This window comes from Phalaenopsis equestris, unplaced genomic scaffold (genome assembly GCF_001263595.1).
Source record: "Phalaenopsis equestris unplaced genomic scaffold, ASM126359v1 Scaffold000531, whole genome shotgun sequence".
In the NCBI taxonomy this organism is placed as follows: domain Eukaryota; kingdom Viridiplantae; phylum Streptophyta; class Magnoliopsida; order Asparagales; family Orchidaceae; genus Phalaenopsis; species Phalaenopsis equestris.
Window position 1 is genome coordinate 358,615 of NW_018164971.1, and position 18,122 is coordinate 376,736.

General features: G+C 31.8%; 1 protein-coding gene across 2 annotated transcripts in view; it reads right to left on the bottom strand.

Annotated features, from left to right (window-relative positions):
* Positions 1-1,803: 1,803 nt before the first annotated feature.
* The window catches only part of LOC110028794 (protein LSD1-like), a 28,186-nt gene continuing 11,867 nt past the window's right edge, over positions 1,804-18,122 (bottom strand). For both annotated transcript variants that reach the window (XM_020730783.1, XM_020730782.1), the window contains 5 exons: positions 10,177-10,284; positions 3,460-3,569; positions 3,306-3,380; positions 2,317-2,388; positions 1,804-2,220 (listed from right to left, as the gene is read on the bottom strand). In XM_020730783.1, coding sequence (XP_020586442.1) covers positions 2,179-2,220; positions 2,317-2,388; positions 3,306-3,380; positions 3,460-3,569; positions 10,177-10,284 — 407 coding nt within the window. In that variant the 3' untranslated portion in view covers positions 1,804-2,178. The remainder of the gene's footprint in view (positions 2,221-2,316; positions 2,389-3,305; positions 3,381-3,459; positions 3,570-10,176; positions 10,285-18,122) is intronic.

Below are 18,122 nucleotides of genomic sequence, written 5' to 3' on the forward strand. Positions count from 1 at the left end.
CTTCTGATGGATGACAGTCGTTGTCTGGAAGTAATATTTTGCCCCCACATAAATTTTGATTATTTATTATCTTTTTTGCACTCTTTATTATTCATTTTTTTTATTTTTTTTCCTTCTATCTTGATTTATCAATAATTTGACAATCACTTGTATTTCTTTCATTCTTAAATATCATTACTTTTTTTTTTTTTATCATGGATCATTTCTATCAATTCATATTTATTAAAAACATATGATTAGTATTTGTTATTCTAAAGTCTAATATATAGATACACACACATACTAAAATCATGTTGGTGTACTATGCTTTTAAAAATAAACCCCTAAAAATATTACTACGATGATTATATAACCCATGAACTTCAACCATATGGAGTGAATAAGATTGCTTTATTACAAGGAAATTTAAATTCAAGCAAATAAAGGATTGCAAAATAAATAAATTTATTCTTAAAACATAAACTATAATGTTATATCAATATTTTATTTTTTTTAATAATAGACATGTCATGAATTTGTATCCTTGTCCCAGTGAAAAATATAATGAACAATATATTGAAATATGTAATAGATTGATCCAACAATAAAGTGCTTTAAAATACTCATAGATGTAGTTTTTTAGGTATAGATGAGAAGTTATTTGATTAACAAATTTTACTAGACTTTTACATTCTAAGATAATATTAATATTTGGAGAAATATTTTGATATCCATATATAAATATAAAGAAAATGTTATAAGCTCTTCTAGCTATAGAACAATTATATTTAATAATCATACTATAAAATAAAAGCGAGTAATGGAACATAAACTTCAAAAATATATCAAATTTGGAATATAAATTTTGATTTCAATTTATAAAAACCTACCATAAAAGTAATTTTTTTGTTGAGGTACTTAATTGATAAATATATAAATTAAATAAATGATTTTTATTGATCTAAAAAAGATGTATGATTAATTGCCACATGAATTGATTTGATGCTGTTTAAGAGAGAAATAAGCATATGATGGAGACATGTTGATATCATTAAAGGTATATATATATATGATAAAATACTAATATTACAAATATTTATATAGTCATTTGAGAGTTTCCAATCATAATTAGTTTATATCAAATATTAACAATGTTTACATATCTCTTAATTGAATATACAGTTGTTCATAAATGATATTTAAAATGAAAAAAAATCATAATAAATATTTTTTTATGTATGATATAATTGTAATTAAAAAAATAACTATAAGAATAAATGTGAAATCAATTGAGAAAATATTTAAAAATTAGAGGCCTTTGATTAGTTGAAAAAGACTAGGTTTATAGTGGAAAAATAATGCCGACAATTATCATTTAATTCTATTAAACAAAGATAATGTTTAAAAATCCAACTAAAAATAAAATTAAATTTAATTTAATATTATCTCAACTTTCATTGACAATATATATATATATATATATATAATCACCATTAATCATTAAGAATATTATTCAAGATAAACAATCTAAAACATCATATTTTTAACAGATAATATTAATATCTGAATAGTATTATTATGCATATAATACAGAGTCAAACATACCCCTACTATTTATAAAACACAATTGCTCAAATAACCATATTTGAGTACATTCTGTAATAAGTAAAACTCTCATCAAGGAGAACAAGGTATTTTCAAATAGTATTATTATTATTATTGAAGGAAGAAAAATAAGAGGCATTTACATACATATCACGCCGTTCTTACGCATTTACATATCTAACATCTAAACTTTCATATTTGCATGCATACCATTTAAAATAAGAGTGAAATAAACCTTTTCGTGCATAGTAGATTTATGACACTAAGTTGTTGTGAGTGTAAATGACAAACTTTGGGTGTTAGATATATAAATATATATGAATTGTGTGGTATGTAAATAAATTTTCCAAAAAAAACATAAATATACATAACAGACGGTATGTTCGCCTCCAGAAGAAGAGCAAACGTTAGAAGGTGCATATAGTAGTAATGTTTTGATCTAAAATTCCACAAAATTGTAAATGTAAAATTATTTTTTTACTGGTATAATATATGCCAAGTGACTTACCACTAAGTTTATGTACTGACAGCTCCACAATGAGATAGAACACCAAAGCTATAACACAGCAATTACAATCATCCACAGAAGAAGAATCATTTTTTCCCTGCGGCAACTCCAACTACAAAATTTGTTACCTGTATGAATGATTATAAAAAACAAGGGTTTCACTGTAAATTTATAAAAGCAAAAAGTTAAAATTGCAAAATCAAAATGAAGAAAAGGGATAGTACCAGCTTGCCACTTTGGTCTATTGACATAGGATTCTCAATAACAACTGTCTGGTTATTAGAGTTTGGCGAAGGCTGTTAGGAGAAAAATAAGAAAGAAAATGAGGTGTTTTTACGTAAGGCTGTAAGAAAAAATGTTCGTTGTTTATGTTTCATCCGCATTCTGCTTTATAATTAGCTCAAGTTTGACTAGTTTTATTGTTCATTCAGTGCGCCAAGCACAAAAAAGACCTTGTTTGATCATGGGTTCAGATCGATAGTGGCTTCATAATGCCATACGTGCATAAAAATATGCATTGATATGCATGCATAGTTAAATATGCTTATATATATATATGTGTGTGTGTGTGTGTGTTCCGTGGCCTATTGGTAGAGCAGCCACTCTGAAGATCGTAAGTCCCCTCAGGTCAAGGGTTCAAATCCCTCTGTGTGTAGGGTGTGGTCGAATATTTAGCACACTTAGGGTTGGCCACGGCTCATCTAATAGTCTCTGGCCATTCTTTCAATATATATATATGCATCGAGTTCTCAGATTAGTTGGTCGGACATCTGCTTGTCAGTTGTAAGTCCCCTCTGGTCTACAGTTCGATTCCCTCCGAGTGTAGGTTGTGGTACTCGAATTCTTAGGCTCATGAGGGATGGACGTGGCTCCTATAATAGCCTTCAACCATTCTTATATATATATATATATATGTGTGTGTGTGTGTATCTTTATATATATATATATATATATATATATGTGTGCGCGCGCGCGCGTGCATGTATCTATATGAATAGATTTTGTAATTTGTAATTTTTTATTCATATATTTATATTTATATAAATCTATTTAAATGTAAGTGACAATATATATGACATAATTTATATACGTATTTCAAACAGACTTTCAACTTGTATTCGGCTCCATAAATCAATAAGCATAATCATTTGGACCCCTAATTATGTTTCAACCAATTTCAGTACAAAATAAGTTGTACAAGTGAAAAACATACAGCTGAAGTGGATGCAAGGGACGGTGCGGCACCACTTGGCCTGTTTACTTGGATTGGCATCATCCCACTATTCACCTGCACGGTATAAAAATAAAATATCAAAACAAATTATTCTATAAAGTTAAAGGAAGAATTATATAAGGTATTGTCTTACCGCAACTCTAGTAATAAAATTACATAAAGCACATTTAACGCAAGGTGCTCCATGAGGATACACAAGCATTGTATGGCACTGGGCACAGTTCACATGAGCAAGTTGATTTGCTGGATAAATAGAATGAAAAAACATAAATCTTTAGAAGACTGAAAATGCAGGAGATATAAAAAAGGGCATTTACATACATACCACACAATTCTTATATATCTACAAATTTAACTTTACATGTATTACACCCAAATCTTTAATATCATATTAAAAATAACACTCTTACTAACTTTTTAAAAGTGAGATATATCTTTTCAAGCATACATTATAACACCAACATGTTATAAATGTAAAAATCAAACTTTAGGTGTTAGATATGCAAAAACATAAGAATTACATGCTATGTGTGTAATTTTCCCAATATACAAATATGCAATGGAGAATGCACTTAAGAGATGAGCAGAAGATTTTTGAATCTGGCTTTTCATTATGTTCATTAGAATAGGCAAAGTGTTTGTGCAGTATTGAAAAAAAAAAAAAAACAAAATACTATGATTCATATGATTGGAAACAATAAATAGCTGTTTTATTATTTTTGAAAAGCTAAAAACTGCTACTTTCATTACATTATTTATGGAAATTCTGGCAAAGTAGATACAACGCAAGCCTAAACATTCTCTGATTGGAAAATGTGTATTAAGGACTCCAAGAAGAAGAAATAACATTTTAAGAAACTAATACGAGCTACAAAATTGAATTATCTAGTGACAACTGAGAGGAGCCGAAAGCATAGGCATTTAACGATCCAAGCTGTCATGCTTGTGTTTCGTGAAAGAAGAAATATTCTCTTAGAAAACCACTGATAATACTTGTATACAAAAGTATTAAATATTCTGAAAAAGGGAAAGAATATACAAGGAAATATAATTGGATGAGCAACCTTTGGATGCTAAAAATCCGCCAAAATGATATATGTGGTATGCTGTCCATGATCGGTAGTGAAATTTGAGGAGGGGACTTACATCTTCGAGGTTTTTTATTGAGCACATTAATATTACATGGTACACTAAAAATTTTGCCCATCATAAACTTAAATAATTTAATATTAATTATATTTTAAATTTAATAATCATGTCTCTAATAATTATAAACAAATTTTAAGTAGAGAAAAGTTGTTGTAAACTTGAATACTTGTAACCCATTTATTTTTTTATTTTGTCACCCTTCTCCTTATATTTTGGTCCCGCCACTAGCCATGATATCAACACCAAACTAGCAAAGCCTATAAGAGGAAATAATGACAATGGAGGTACGTGACAAAAGTTCCTAAACAACAAGCTAAAAGAATGCCGAACACGAAGAACTATAATGTTTTGAGAAACATAAAACAGGCTTCCACAGTATGTTCTCACCATCCCATTCCATTGATTTCTCTAATTATACTCGTGGTTATATATGATTTTTCAAAAATTTAATGCTTTAGAAAACAAATTATAAGGAGTTATTCAGATTCAAAGCAAGTAAAAGGTATTCCTTGGAGTGTGCTTTCATGTCAGAAGTCAGAAGTAACAACTATATTTGTGAACTTCGAACCATGAAGGCATACACATATTTGAAACTCTCCTTCAACCCACTTAATAGATGTAGACGAAAATTCAAACAATTGTCAATCGAAAATATGAAACCGTAGAAAGAGGTTAAAAATAAACAGACTAATATAGAGATATAGAAGAGAAAGACTATTCCTTTTCTCGTTCCAAAGTGAAGGCAGAAGGCATCTTTATATAGAATGCAAAAGCGAGAGAGAAGGAAAAAAACGGAAAAGCAGTAAGAAAATAAGGAAAAAAAATATAATATCATGTAGTCTTGACTGGCTACTAACAATACCTACAGATTCATGAGCTTGACTGCCATTTAATACTTTCTTGAGTGCCATCCCCATAATTATTTTCTACCAGATTAGTGCCCTAAACTATATCATTCATAATTCATGTAGAGGGCAATGGTCTGCTTTCTTCATTCACATGATTTCTGGAATCCCTCTCAAGTACGGAAAATATATTTTGATCGTTCCTAATTTGATATTGACGTTTTCAAATTGATTGAGTGAAAGCCCTAGTGAAGATGTTAATCGTTTGAGATTTTGTACGAGCCTGGATCATTTTGAAAATTCAATATTTAGTTTTATCTTTTTGTAAAGTGTCAATCAATCTCAATATGTTCTAGTAATTTTGTGGTGGATAGGATCCGTAACTATGTTGATGATGGCTTGATTGCCACACATTATCATCATCGATTCTTTCATATATAAAGATTTTGAGATCTCCAAGAAATCTTATAAGTCATAGCTTGAATTTTGCTATGAAAATTATACGATTGTAAACCTCTTTCATATTATAGATGAGGGCATCTATGATATTTTTATTTTTACTTTTTGCTGGACATGGAACATTAAGAATTTTGTCTCCGGTTTTTGGATCGGAGACCTGCGATAGGGTTTTAATAAGTCGATTTTCTGATCATCGTAAGGATAAAGAGTCCTAATATTTTGACAATAGAATTTTATTACGTAAGTTTATCTACTTACAATAGGGATATATTTTGTGAAATGGGAAAATATACTTGGCCAAGTGATCTAATGCCCTGAAGTCCCCAATCCATGATTGAATCTTGCCAATTTTTAAATTAATTACAGTTGCGACCATACCTTTCTGAGCATTTGATTTGATGCTAATATTATGTGCTAATAGGCTGGTTTGAAGGTGTCTAAAGACCTTCTTTAATATCTCAAGTTGCACTTGATAAACCATGGCAATGTAGAGGAAGATAGTAGCTGTAGAGATTCATTGTTAGTTGCTGAGAATCCCCAATCATGTTTTCATGGTTTCCAATCAAAAGATATCCATTGCAAACTTCCAGCAAGTTTCATTTTTGTACGAATTTTTTACTGTGGTGACACCTAGGCCTTCCCTTTTTTGAGTAATTTTCACTGGATGAACGCATATCTTGAGGAGCATGTTTCCCACCATGATCTTTTAATGACTTGACTCTTTCCATACTACATGAACATTTCACAAATAGATGGGATGAGTTTTGTTCCAAATAAGCATCCTCAAACAACATCAAGCTTTTTTTTTTTATTTTTTTTAACATCAAGATTTTTTTTTGTCCAAAAAAGAGTCTGATTATCTTACATTTTTTAACCATCTTTTAATACTTAGTTACAACCTCTAGTTAACGTAGTTCTTCAATGACCTTTTCCTATCAAAAGTATTGAAAATTTGAGTTATGGAAAGATCATCTTGTCAAAAATTGTCGAAGGCACGTTTAATTTTGAGTAATGCGGTTGTATTTTGATTATTTGAGTATGCTTCTTATGTTTTATCCCATATCACCTTTGTAGTGCCAAAAAATATGAAATTTTACCAATTTCTTTTTTTATGATAATTTTCATCTCCATAATCTGCACTTCGTATATTTCTTCTGACGACAAATGACTGTAATAGTGAGATAATTAAATATCATAATTGATTCCGCACAATGGAGGTAATTTTGATTGTTTAGTTCATGCCAAATGAGTGAAAGGCAAAAAGAGAGGCATTCATGAAAACCGATATTGCCATGAATAATTGTTTCATGGCTGGAGTTAGCATCAAAGGAAAGTTTCTATCAGAGGACATTCTATGTTTAATCATGATCACAGTTAAGACTAAGAAAGAGAAACCTAGAGAGGAGAGAGGAGGATCGAAGGAAATGACTTGGCTACGATGTTAGAAACAAAGGGATCAATACAAAGACATTGAAGAGAAAGGCTTGAAATGATACCGAAGTTAACCCAAATCACTTAGAAAAACATATATTATTATGAAAAGTAAATAGGCGGTTACAATCAGCACAATAAAAAAGGAAATTACAACAAACACGAAACAAACTCACGCTAGGACCCATGGGTGGTGGAGGTTGGCTAGGTGGTTGGGGGGAGCAAACGCAGATGACTGAAATGGGATTGTAAGTGGTTGGGATAGCCGAAGGATGGTCTAGATTCGCGTTGGCAGCGAAGCGGAATGCTGGGACAGTAAGGGTAGCAGGTGAGGTGGTGAGCTGGGCGGCGAGGCGCGGTAGGAAAGGCTGGAGCAATCAGAGGACAACAAAAAAGCAACAAATTTACTGTTTTCCGGATAACGACAGCAGAGGGGCGAAGTGATAGGTTGGGGGGGTGCTACAGGGCAATAAGGGGCGGCTATTCAGGACGGGGTCAGCGAGCAAGAAGGGTTGGAACGGGAAGACTGCAGTAAAAACAACAAAAACTGTTGTTCTAGGGGAGGGTGCAGCAATGAAGGACGACATGGAGCAGCAGAATGCAATGGAAGAAGGATAAATCACCACCTGGAAATTAAGATACAGTCGAAACACCAGTTGAAACCCTAGGATACATCCCTCGTAGGGAAGAAGAGAAGCTGACGGTTGTCTTGATACAAAACACACGAAAAAATAAATTTCAAACCCTAATACAGCACATATATAAGAAATGACTAAAAAGAAATGAAGGATAATAGAAAAGAAAGCATAAAAAAGAAAAATTGATAGTTTCGGCCCATTTCCCGTGATTGCAAATCTTGCAATACTGTAGCAACTACATTACTGTGTCCGTAGTAAGTGAAACTTCCTCCAATGTGAAGACTAAAGCCTCCATTATATAGAGATATTAAAAAAAAAAGACAAAAATGCATTACATCAATTAGCGTATGATGAATATCCACAGGAATAGCATCCTTCAGTCTTGATTGGATGCCATTGAGGACTTTATTGATTGTTGTCCCCAGATATATTGCTTCCAAATTCGTAATCCAAAACTTAAAAAAATAATAATTCTTACATGTGACAATTGCCCGCTTCCTTCATTGAGCCTAAAATCTTGGGGTACAACCAAAAATAATTATAAAACATAGGAAAGCGGAGATCATTTGAAACCCAAATAACAACGGTTAGCAAGAAAATAGCCTACAGAGAGGCTTGCTTTAAAAAAATCTAAGCTATAAATATCTCAAAGACATGCCATTCCAAACACATGCTTGTATATCATTGATCGCCAAGATAGAAAAAATAAAGCACTTATGCATCAGAGTAAGCGTTGATTACCAAATTCTTTTAACATACTTATAAGGTAAATGTTTAATCATTCATCTCACAACTAGGTTTCCCCGCCCTGAAAAGAAAAGTTATGGCACAATAGTGCATATAAAGCTTTAAACCCCATAGTTTGCTCAAATCTATCTTGTACTACTACCATCGGTTTCCTGCCTCATTCTTCCTTCTTTGGAGTTCAAGCTAGGGAGGATAACAAAATCATCGAGTAAATTCTTCATTTCTATATTTAGGTTCTCCTAAGAAACATGCAGTTCTGAAATCCATTAGATTCATATTTTTTTATGACCTGAGAAAGTTTCACATATTTCTTCTGTAAATCAGCCAAGCAATCTGCACCGTTTGGTTTCCTGTTTCAATCTTTTCTGGAGCACAAAAGCTAGGGAGAAATACAAAATCATAGCGAGTACATTCTTGATTTCTATGTTTAGGTTCTCTTAAATACATGGAGTATTGAAACCCATTAGATTCGTTTTTTGACGACCCAAGAAAGCTTCATGTATTCCTTCTGTAGCTCAACCAAGCAATCTGCACCGCCTTTACAAATGACTGACGTGCACCCACAAACATAATAACAATCTCCATATGGAAGAAAGAAAGTAAAAGAGAAAACCAGTATTTGATACACAAAAGAACTCAAAAATTATAAAGAAAAACTCGAGAGCTACAAACAGCACATTTTCTTGTTTTGATGTTTTAATCATATTCTCAAAGCCTGCTAAAAAGGTTCTCCCTTTACCATGGTTTTAAAAACCAAAAAGGTTCATAAGTTTATCGGTTCAATCCCACTTATAACCGGTTTAGTCCAAACTCAAAACCAATTCTGCACTAAACCGAGATTGAACTTGTCAGAATCGAGATTGAACCAAGGAACCGTTTTGGTTTTTAGAGAACCAGCCAGTTCTAATATTGTCCAATTTAACTTTTTAATTTTGATCAAATGACTAGAAATAAAATATTTAAATTAAAAATAAAAAAAAATATTATGTCTCAAAATTTTAAATTAGAATATTATTCGAAATATTTAAGAACGAAGTGTCTTAAATTAAAATATTATTTATTTAATCAATAAAAATAATATTATTATATTATTTAAATTATATTAAAATAATTTTAATATTTATTACATCATCCGGCTCAACCTAATAGCTCAATTATGCATACCAGCACAATCCTACAGATAAAGGATGCCTTTAAGATGTGTATCGTATAACATTTTAGAGATTCTACTATATGCAAGCAAAGCCACAAAAATCATTTTTTTTATGATTAAATAAAATTTAAAGTAAAAGAGTCAAGTTTCAATATTAACATTCAGTAGTATACTCAATATTGATATCAATACTCAATCATAGAAGCATAACCTATTGAAGAAGATAAAAAAAAAAAAGCCAATTACAATCATCAAACAAGGAGACAAAGAAAAGTTATCTCATATAAATGAAGTACAAGATGATAAACAAACATTAACCCACAGAAAATTAAGCATGAATAATTGTAATATGTGTTGATTATCACTATTCAGGCATCGAAAACATGCAAATATTTAAGATGAGAACATGAACTAAAAGATGTTCATACCAGATCTAGCCTGATTTATAGTGTTACAACAGGAACACCTGACACTAGTAGCACCTCGAGCATACATTAGCAGTCTATGGCAACCTCCACATACAAGTTGGGCCGCATCTGTACCATCAAATAATTCTATTATGCCATTAATTCTACAATAAAAAATTCTAAAAGCAGGAGAAAGCGGAGGATGATGTTATCAAAGTTAATAATAGACAACACACCATAATAACATGTATAAGGCTAGTATATTAAAGATATGGATAATCTTATTATGACTAATTGTAATCCCAAAAACATGAATGATCTAGAGAGTGTTAAGTAAGAGAATGGCTGGATATAAAATGTAAAGGAAAATTTACATATGCAATACCCAATTCTTATGAATTTACTTATCTCACCATCCAAACTTTGATTTTCACAATCTAAGCATTTTTAAAGGTGGATTATAGAAATCCACCTTTCCATAGGTAAAAGTGCTTTTGTTGTAAAAATCAAAGTTTAGGAGTGAGATAAGTAAATACATAAGAATTGGGTGCTATGTATGTAAATCCCCAAATGTAAAATATATCGTTATATCCATAAAATTATGCATGCATGATGACCAAAAGCATCTTTAATGCCAAGAAAAAGTAAAAAAGGTAATGGTTCTAAAATAATCAATAATGATTTCCTAACTTTCGTCTTCATGTAACTGACTTTTTGTCCTTCTCAAATTTCACAAATTTGTGCCAAGAACCAAACAGGAAAGAACATTACCCAGAAGGTGTAACATAACTCAACTAATTTTATTGATACAGCTTATCCGGTAAAAATGTCACTACAATTCAACGGGTGATGAAGATAAATAAGATAGTTTTGGATTCATAGCATTCTGCATATATCTGCTTATTTATTACTGAAAGTTTTCGCAGGACACGCATGCATGCCAACTTAGTTAAGGGAAAAACATGTGAGGATTTAGAATTAAGGTTCCCATGGAACAGCAGGGGAAAATAAACATCAAAGTTCTGACAAGTAGAAATGCAAGCACAATTGCGTCTGCAAATATCTAAAGTAAAATGGATTTCATATCTCATACAAAATTCAACATAAACGAATAAAAATAGAGCATTTTCATAGAAAACTCCACAGAATTAGAGCAAAGAAAATTAATTTTTTTAATAACACAAACAATACAACTAGAATACATAAAGATAAGCAACTACAATTCAAATAAACACAAACAATACAACTAAAATACATAAAGATAAGCACCTACAATTTAAGAAGTAATTGATCTCTCCCAAATCCTACAATTCAAGAGGTAGGAATTGTCTCCCAAACCCTAACACTAGACTCAAGACCCAATCTCACGCATAACTCTAACCCTAAATATATTAGACTTATTATACTAAACAATAAGAACTAAAAAATGAATAAATTACCCTTAGGCTAATAAAGACTACATTGTCCTTAGGGGTCGTTGTAACATCACTCCCCTCCCAAAAAGAAACCTTGTCCTCAAGGTGAAAAAAATAGTAGTTGTATCGAGTCATACGGCTCCCACGTGGCATCATCATTTGGCATTATTTTTCATTTAATCAAAAACTCCTATCGTCTCAAAATGTTGTATTGTGCACATCCTTCAATCAAATTCAAATGTGGTGTCATCTTGTCTTCAAGTCAATCATGGAGAGTATCGTTGCCCCAAACAACTCATTTAATAGCTTATTGATCCCCGAAATCTCTACCAATCATATGTCGCTTCCATAATATGCAACTTGATCAAGAATCTCAACCTTGAGTCCTGAATCGCCCTCATCATAGTCTTCAGCGTTGCCAATGTCTTACACAAATTAGGGTCATCACGAAGCACCTTTATTTTGCCTCCCTCCTGAATACTTTACAATATCCAGAAGAGTCTCCTACAAACCGCCTTCTGCCTAGAAGGCTTCTGCAACAAAGACACTGACATGGTTAAATGCAGCCCTAAACCATGTTCCACCCATTGTGGTTCCCAGTCCCACACCAAAATTCTTCGAAGAGATCTACTACAACCCCAAATTGCACGTCCCCTTGATTTGGTTGTTGCCGCTCCTCCTAAACCAATTCCCTCCACATATTTCCTCTCAAATATGTTCCAGATTTCTTTGTTCGATATCATAGCTCCCGATCCGCCTAAAGCAGTGAAGATGCCCTGATGTCAAGCGAATCCTTCTAGTTGTTATTGCTCGTGTCCGTTCCAGACATTATCGTTCGACCCTTTGGCAAGCAAAGGCGATTTTGGGTAAAACTCCATAATTGTCTTCATCATTTCTTTCAGGGCTGTGAATCTTCTCTCGAATCAGTTTTCAATGGAGAAAAAGCTTTCATCTATCTTGGGATTTAAGTCGGCTTAGCTCTTCTTCCAATTTTTTCTCCAGGTCATCTACTTTCTTGGCCTTCATTACCCCATGTATAAGTTCGGAACTCCTTCACATTGAAATCACAAGGTTCATAATTTTTAAACGTGGGTTCAATGTGTGTGAAACTCTAGATGCTATAATCCCGAAATTCCCATACACAGTTTGGTGGAACTATTGAAAGCCACGCAGGATTGAGGAAGCTGCACTTCGAATTCATGTATGTCACAAATCCCGATCACGAGTTTATCACAATCAACGCAGAACTCCTTTACGCAACAATCCAGATGGCCAATTTCGAATAAGAATGGTGCGGAACTCTATCGCGATCCTTCGACTTTCCAACGATCTATACCCCGCAATCTCGTTGTTGGTTTCTGGCCAAAAAAAATGGTGACTGTGCAGGTGTCTGTACGCCACAATCCCGTGTTTATGTCATAGCTAGTTCTTCCAACGACCGTGTTGGATGTCGTGCTTCAACATGATACCGTCGTCATTTTCCAAGCTAGCACAAATCACGACTATATCGCGAACTTTGGTCATGAAGACCGCTGTATCGCCCGTAACAAAGCTCTATGCATGTGATCTCATTGTTCTTCTAAGCGTACGTCGCGATTCCTCTTCACATTCACTGTCCTATCTCGTTTGCAAGTCGAATTGGGATTGTTTCACATGATTACCTCACGAACCGACACACAAAGATCTGTCGGATTCCCAGTTCTTGAAGGCTATGTTCAAATTTGATAGGAAACTCCATCAAAATTAGCGCAGAACAACTTATTTTTCTTCAATAACACAAACAATACGATTGGAATAGATAAATATAAGCACCCACAATTCAATAGGTTGAGAATCTCTCCCAGTTCCTACAATTCAAGAGGTAAAAAATCTCTCCCAAACTCTAACCCTAAACTCAACTCAATCTCATGCACAACCCTAGCCATAAACATAATAACCCTACTTATACAGAATAATAATAAATTACAAACTATGAAGCCCGGACATGGACATGGTGACACAAACACAACATGACACGATACAAGGACACAACATAATTGAAAATAAAAGGAGACGACACACCATGGACACTTTTATTTGATTAATTTTTAATATAAAAATATATTTTTTCTATTATTCTTTATTGAGAAAATCACGGCACCAATTATACAAAAATAAAATTTAACTTCATAAATTTAATATGTATTATAAAACCTCATAATTATGAAAATTAGTTTTTAAAATTAGATATAATATGCTTTAAAAAAATACATTCAACTTATCTATTAAAATTTAAAAAATCCTTTAATTATAAAAAAGAAATTACTAATGTTCGGCTTTGACGAGTATTAGAAGCACCTTCGATGCTCGATTTTGACGAATGTTAGAGTGAACTTCAACGTGACGAGAGATGGGGTGGTTTCAACTATTATGTATAATTAAAACTATGCATATATTATGATAGGATCTTGGAATATATGTACTCTCACAGAAAAATTAATGAAATTAGTTGATATTATAATTCATAAAAAGATAAATATCTAATATATTCAAGAAACTAAATGGGATGGAGAAAAAACTAAGGAGATTGATAACTTAGGTTCTAAACTTTGGTATTAAGGTAAAAGTCACACTAGAAATAGTGTAGGTGTAATGATAGTTAGGGGTTTGAAAGATTATGTTATAAAAATTAATAAAATTATAGCCCTTAAGATTATTATTGTTACTAAGATTTTTAATATTATAAGTGCTTACGCTCCTTAAGTAGGTTTAGATATAAGTTCTAAAGAAAAATTTTGAAATAACCTAGAAGAATTAATACAAATGATATCTTTTGAAGAAACAAATTTTATTGAAGGAGACTTAAATAGACATGTCGGTAGAGTGGTAGATGATTTTAAAAATATTTATAATAGCTACGATTTTGGAGTGATTAATGAAGAAAATAATCATATTAGATTTTGTTTTAGCGTATGATTTTGTTATTGTTAATACTTTATTCAAGAAAAGAGATGAGCATAGCATTACTTATAAGAATGGATCTAATAAAATACAAATTGATTATTTTCTTATGAGAAGAAAAGATCGTTGAGAATGTAAAGATCGTAAGGTCATTCCAAGTAAAGATTTAAGCACTCATCTCTGTTGAAAAAATTTCTTTTGTAATTCCTTGCATAAGGACTCAGAAAATACTGAATCCCCCCCTACACAGGCAAATTGTTGATAAAACTCCAAAATAGCATTTTCTTTTGACCCAATCTTTTTTTTCTCTTTATCATTCGGGAAAGACAAGAAAATCTCAGGGTAACAAACATTATCTAAAATTTCTCTTATATTCGAACCCATAGCTGATGATAGAACTAGAATAGATATTTTTTGTTTTCTACTTACACGGGCCCATATCCTTGCTTTTCTATCAATTTCTAAGTCCGACCTCCCCCCCCAATCCGATATTATAGTACTGGTATAGACAGAAACTCCGTTATGTTCCAATTCTGAACGATAGTAAATACCGGGACTTTGCAATATTTGGTTGATCACAATTCGGTATATTCCATTTACTATAGAGGTTCCAAAAGAATTCATTATAGGGATGTTTCCAATAAAAACGGTTTGTTCTTGCATATTTCTACCGGTTTTCCAAATTAAGACCGCGGGTACATATAATTCAGAAGAATATGTGAGTGATTCATACACAGCATCTCTTTCTGTTATCAAGGGCTCTACCAATTGATATGTTTCCACAAATAATTGAAATTCAATTTCTTGATCTCTATCTTCAATTTTTTGAAACTTATGAAATTCTTCCGTCAAGCCCTGATTAATGAACCTACAAAATCCCTCAAATTGTATCTGACTAAATCCAGATATTGTGGACATTCCCTCATTTCCATTCTGGAGCATCTTAATCTGAAGTTTCCTCTTTATTGAAAAAATCCCATTATTGGCTTTTGGTTCACTATTCATCGAACCCTACCAATTGATCTAGCAATGAGGGAATGGATATTCTGTTTACTGAATCACATAAAATTTTAGTCAACCCCATCCATATATATCGTATGAACGAAAGCAAGACAGAGAAATGAAGGGCATTTTCGATGCAAGTTCGAATTTGATCTTGAGACAGGTACAAATAGAAAGAAATGGAAATTAAGAAAGCATTCCTGGGAAAAATTCTGTCACTTAGGCTGATGGAGTCTTTTATCGGATATAAAAATTGATCCAATGTAGACTTAATACCTAATTCTTTTATTATGATATTAAGGATGATATTATGATCAGCGTAAAAAAAAAAAAATGTATGATACTCAATCTAATTGGAATAATCACATTAATAGTTGCATTGATAGTTATCTTCGCTTTGAAATCAGTCTTAATAGTGACATTTACAGTGATATCGACAGTTACATTTCTAGTTTCATTTGTACGGAAAGTACAAGTAGTATTGAAACTGGAAATTCTGTATCAAAATTAGTAGCATTTATTTCAATAGAATAGAAAAATCTAATGATTTCGATCTAAATACAAAATACAAACAGTTATGGGTTCAATGTGAAAATTGTTATGGATTAAATTATAAAAAATTTTTGAGTTCAAAAATGAATATTTGTGAATACTGCGGATATCATTTGAAAATGAGTAGTTCAGATAGAATTGAACTCTTTATAGATCCTGGCACTTGGGAGCCTATGGATGAAGATATGGTCTCTATAGACCCCATTGAATTTCATTCAATAGACCCCATTGAATTTCATTCAGAGGAGGAACCTTATATAGATCGCATTTCTTTTTATCAAACAAAAACGGGTTTAACTGAAGCTGTTCAAACGGGCGTAGGTCAACTAAACAGTATTCCCATAGCAATTGGAGTTATGGATTTTCAGTTTATGGGAGGTAGTATGGGATCCGTAGTAGGTGAGAAAATCACCCGTTTGATCGAGTATGCTACTAATATTGTTATTTCTAAATTTTGAGATGAAGAATTATAAAATAAAGAATACTAAGAATCATTGTCGTAGAATTAGATACAAGCACCTAAAATACATAAATAAAACTATTTTTATGAGTAAACTTCAATAGTTTAAAATTTGAGATGCTCATGAGAAAATAAATTTTATGTGAGATAAAGTAACAAACACTATTAAACAAGTGACAAAAGATGCACTTGAAGAATAAAAAAAATTATATAAATAAAAATAGTTGGTGATGGAATAATAATGTGCAAAAAAAAAATAAAATATAAGAAGTTTTGTTATAAAAATTAGTTTAAATGTAAAAGCTTAGAGAACTAGGAAAAAACGTAAAATGAACCGTAAGGAGTCTAAGAGAACAATCTATGACCTAAAAATTTTGTTTTTAGTGATCTTTATAATATATAAGATACTAAAAAAGGTGAAAAATATATGTATGAACTAGTCAAACAAAGAGAAAGGAAAAAATAAAAATTTAGCTCAAGTAAAATGTATTAATGATGAAAATCAAAAAGTGTTTTTCAAAAAAAAGATATTTAACATAGGTGAACGAGTTATTTTGATAAACTTTTTTAATGAAGATTCTGAAAATATGATCAACCTCAGTGATCTTAATATCGTTAATAATAATAAAATGTTTAATTTTAACCATCGCATTAGCAAAAAAATAAAAAGTTGAGGAGGCTTTAAAGAAAACCAAGCATGAAAAGTCTGTAGGACCTGATGATATCCCAATTGAAGTGTGGAAATATATCGACGATTTATGAGTTCCATGGCTTACTAAACACTTTAATATTATTTAAAAAACTAAAAAGAAGTCTAAGGAGTGGAGGAAAAGTATTTTGGTTCCATTATTAAGAATAAAGGGAATACATAAGAGTGTACAAATTATAGAGGCATTAAGTTGATGTGTCATACTTTAAAATTATACGAGAGGGTAATTGAACATATGTTAAGATGTATTAAAAAGATTTCTCATAACCAATTTGGATTTATGACGAGCAGGTCTACTATGGAAACAATACATTTATTAAGACGTTTGATAGAGAAGGTTGGAGAGAATAAGAAGGATATACATATGATTTTTATTGATTTAGAAAAAGCTTACGATGAGGTTCCAAGAGTGTTCCTTTGGAGAGTTCTAGAGAATAAAGGTGCTGATATGACTTATATTCAAGCCATTAAAAATATGGATGCTAGAGTTGTTACTTGTGTTCGAACAGAAGGATGATTGACCAAATATTTCCCTATTTTAGTTGGATTACAACAGGGATCATCTTCAATCTCATATCTTTTTGCTTTAGTCATGGATGGTCTTACTAGATATTTACAAGAATGTACATCGGTGTATGCTTTTCACTGATGATATCCTTCTCATGGATAAGCCTAGAGAAAAGGCTTAGGGAAAACTTGAATTATGTAGATCTACATTGGATTCTAAAGGCCTTCGTTTGAGTAGCACTAAAACTGATTACATGGAATCTAATTTTAGTAGTAGTAGCTCTAGTGATAGAGTTGTAACTATGAGTGATCAAATTATTAAAAGGTGTGAACGCTTTAGATATCTCGGGTTTATTGTTCAAAGTTTGTTTGATATAGATGA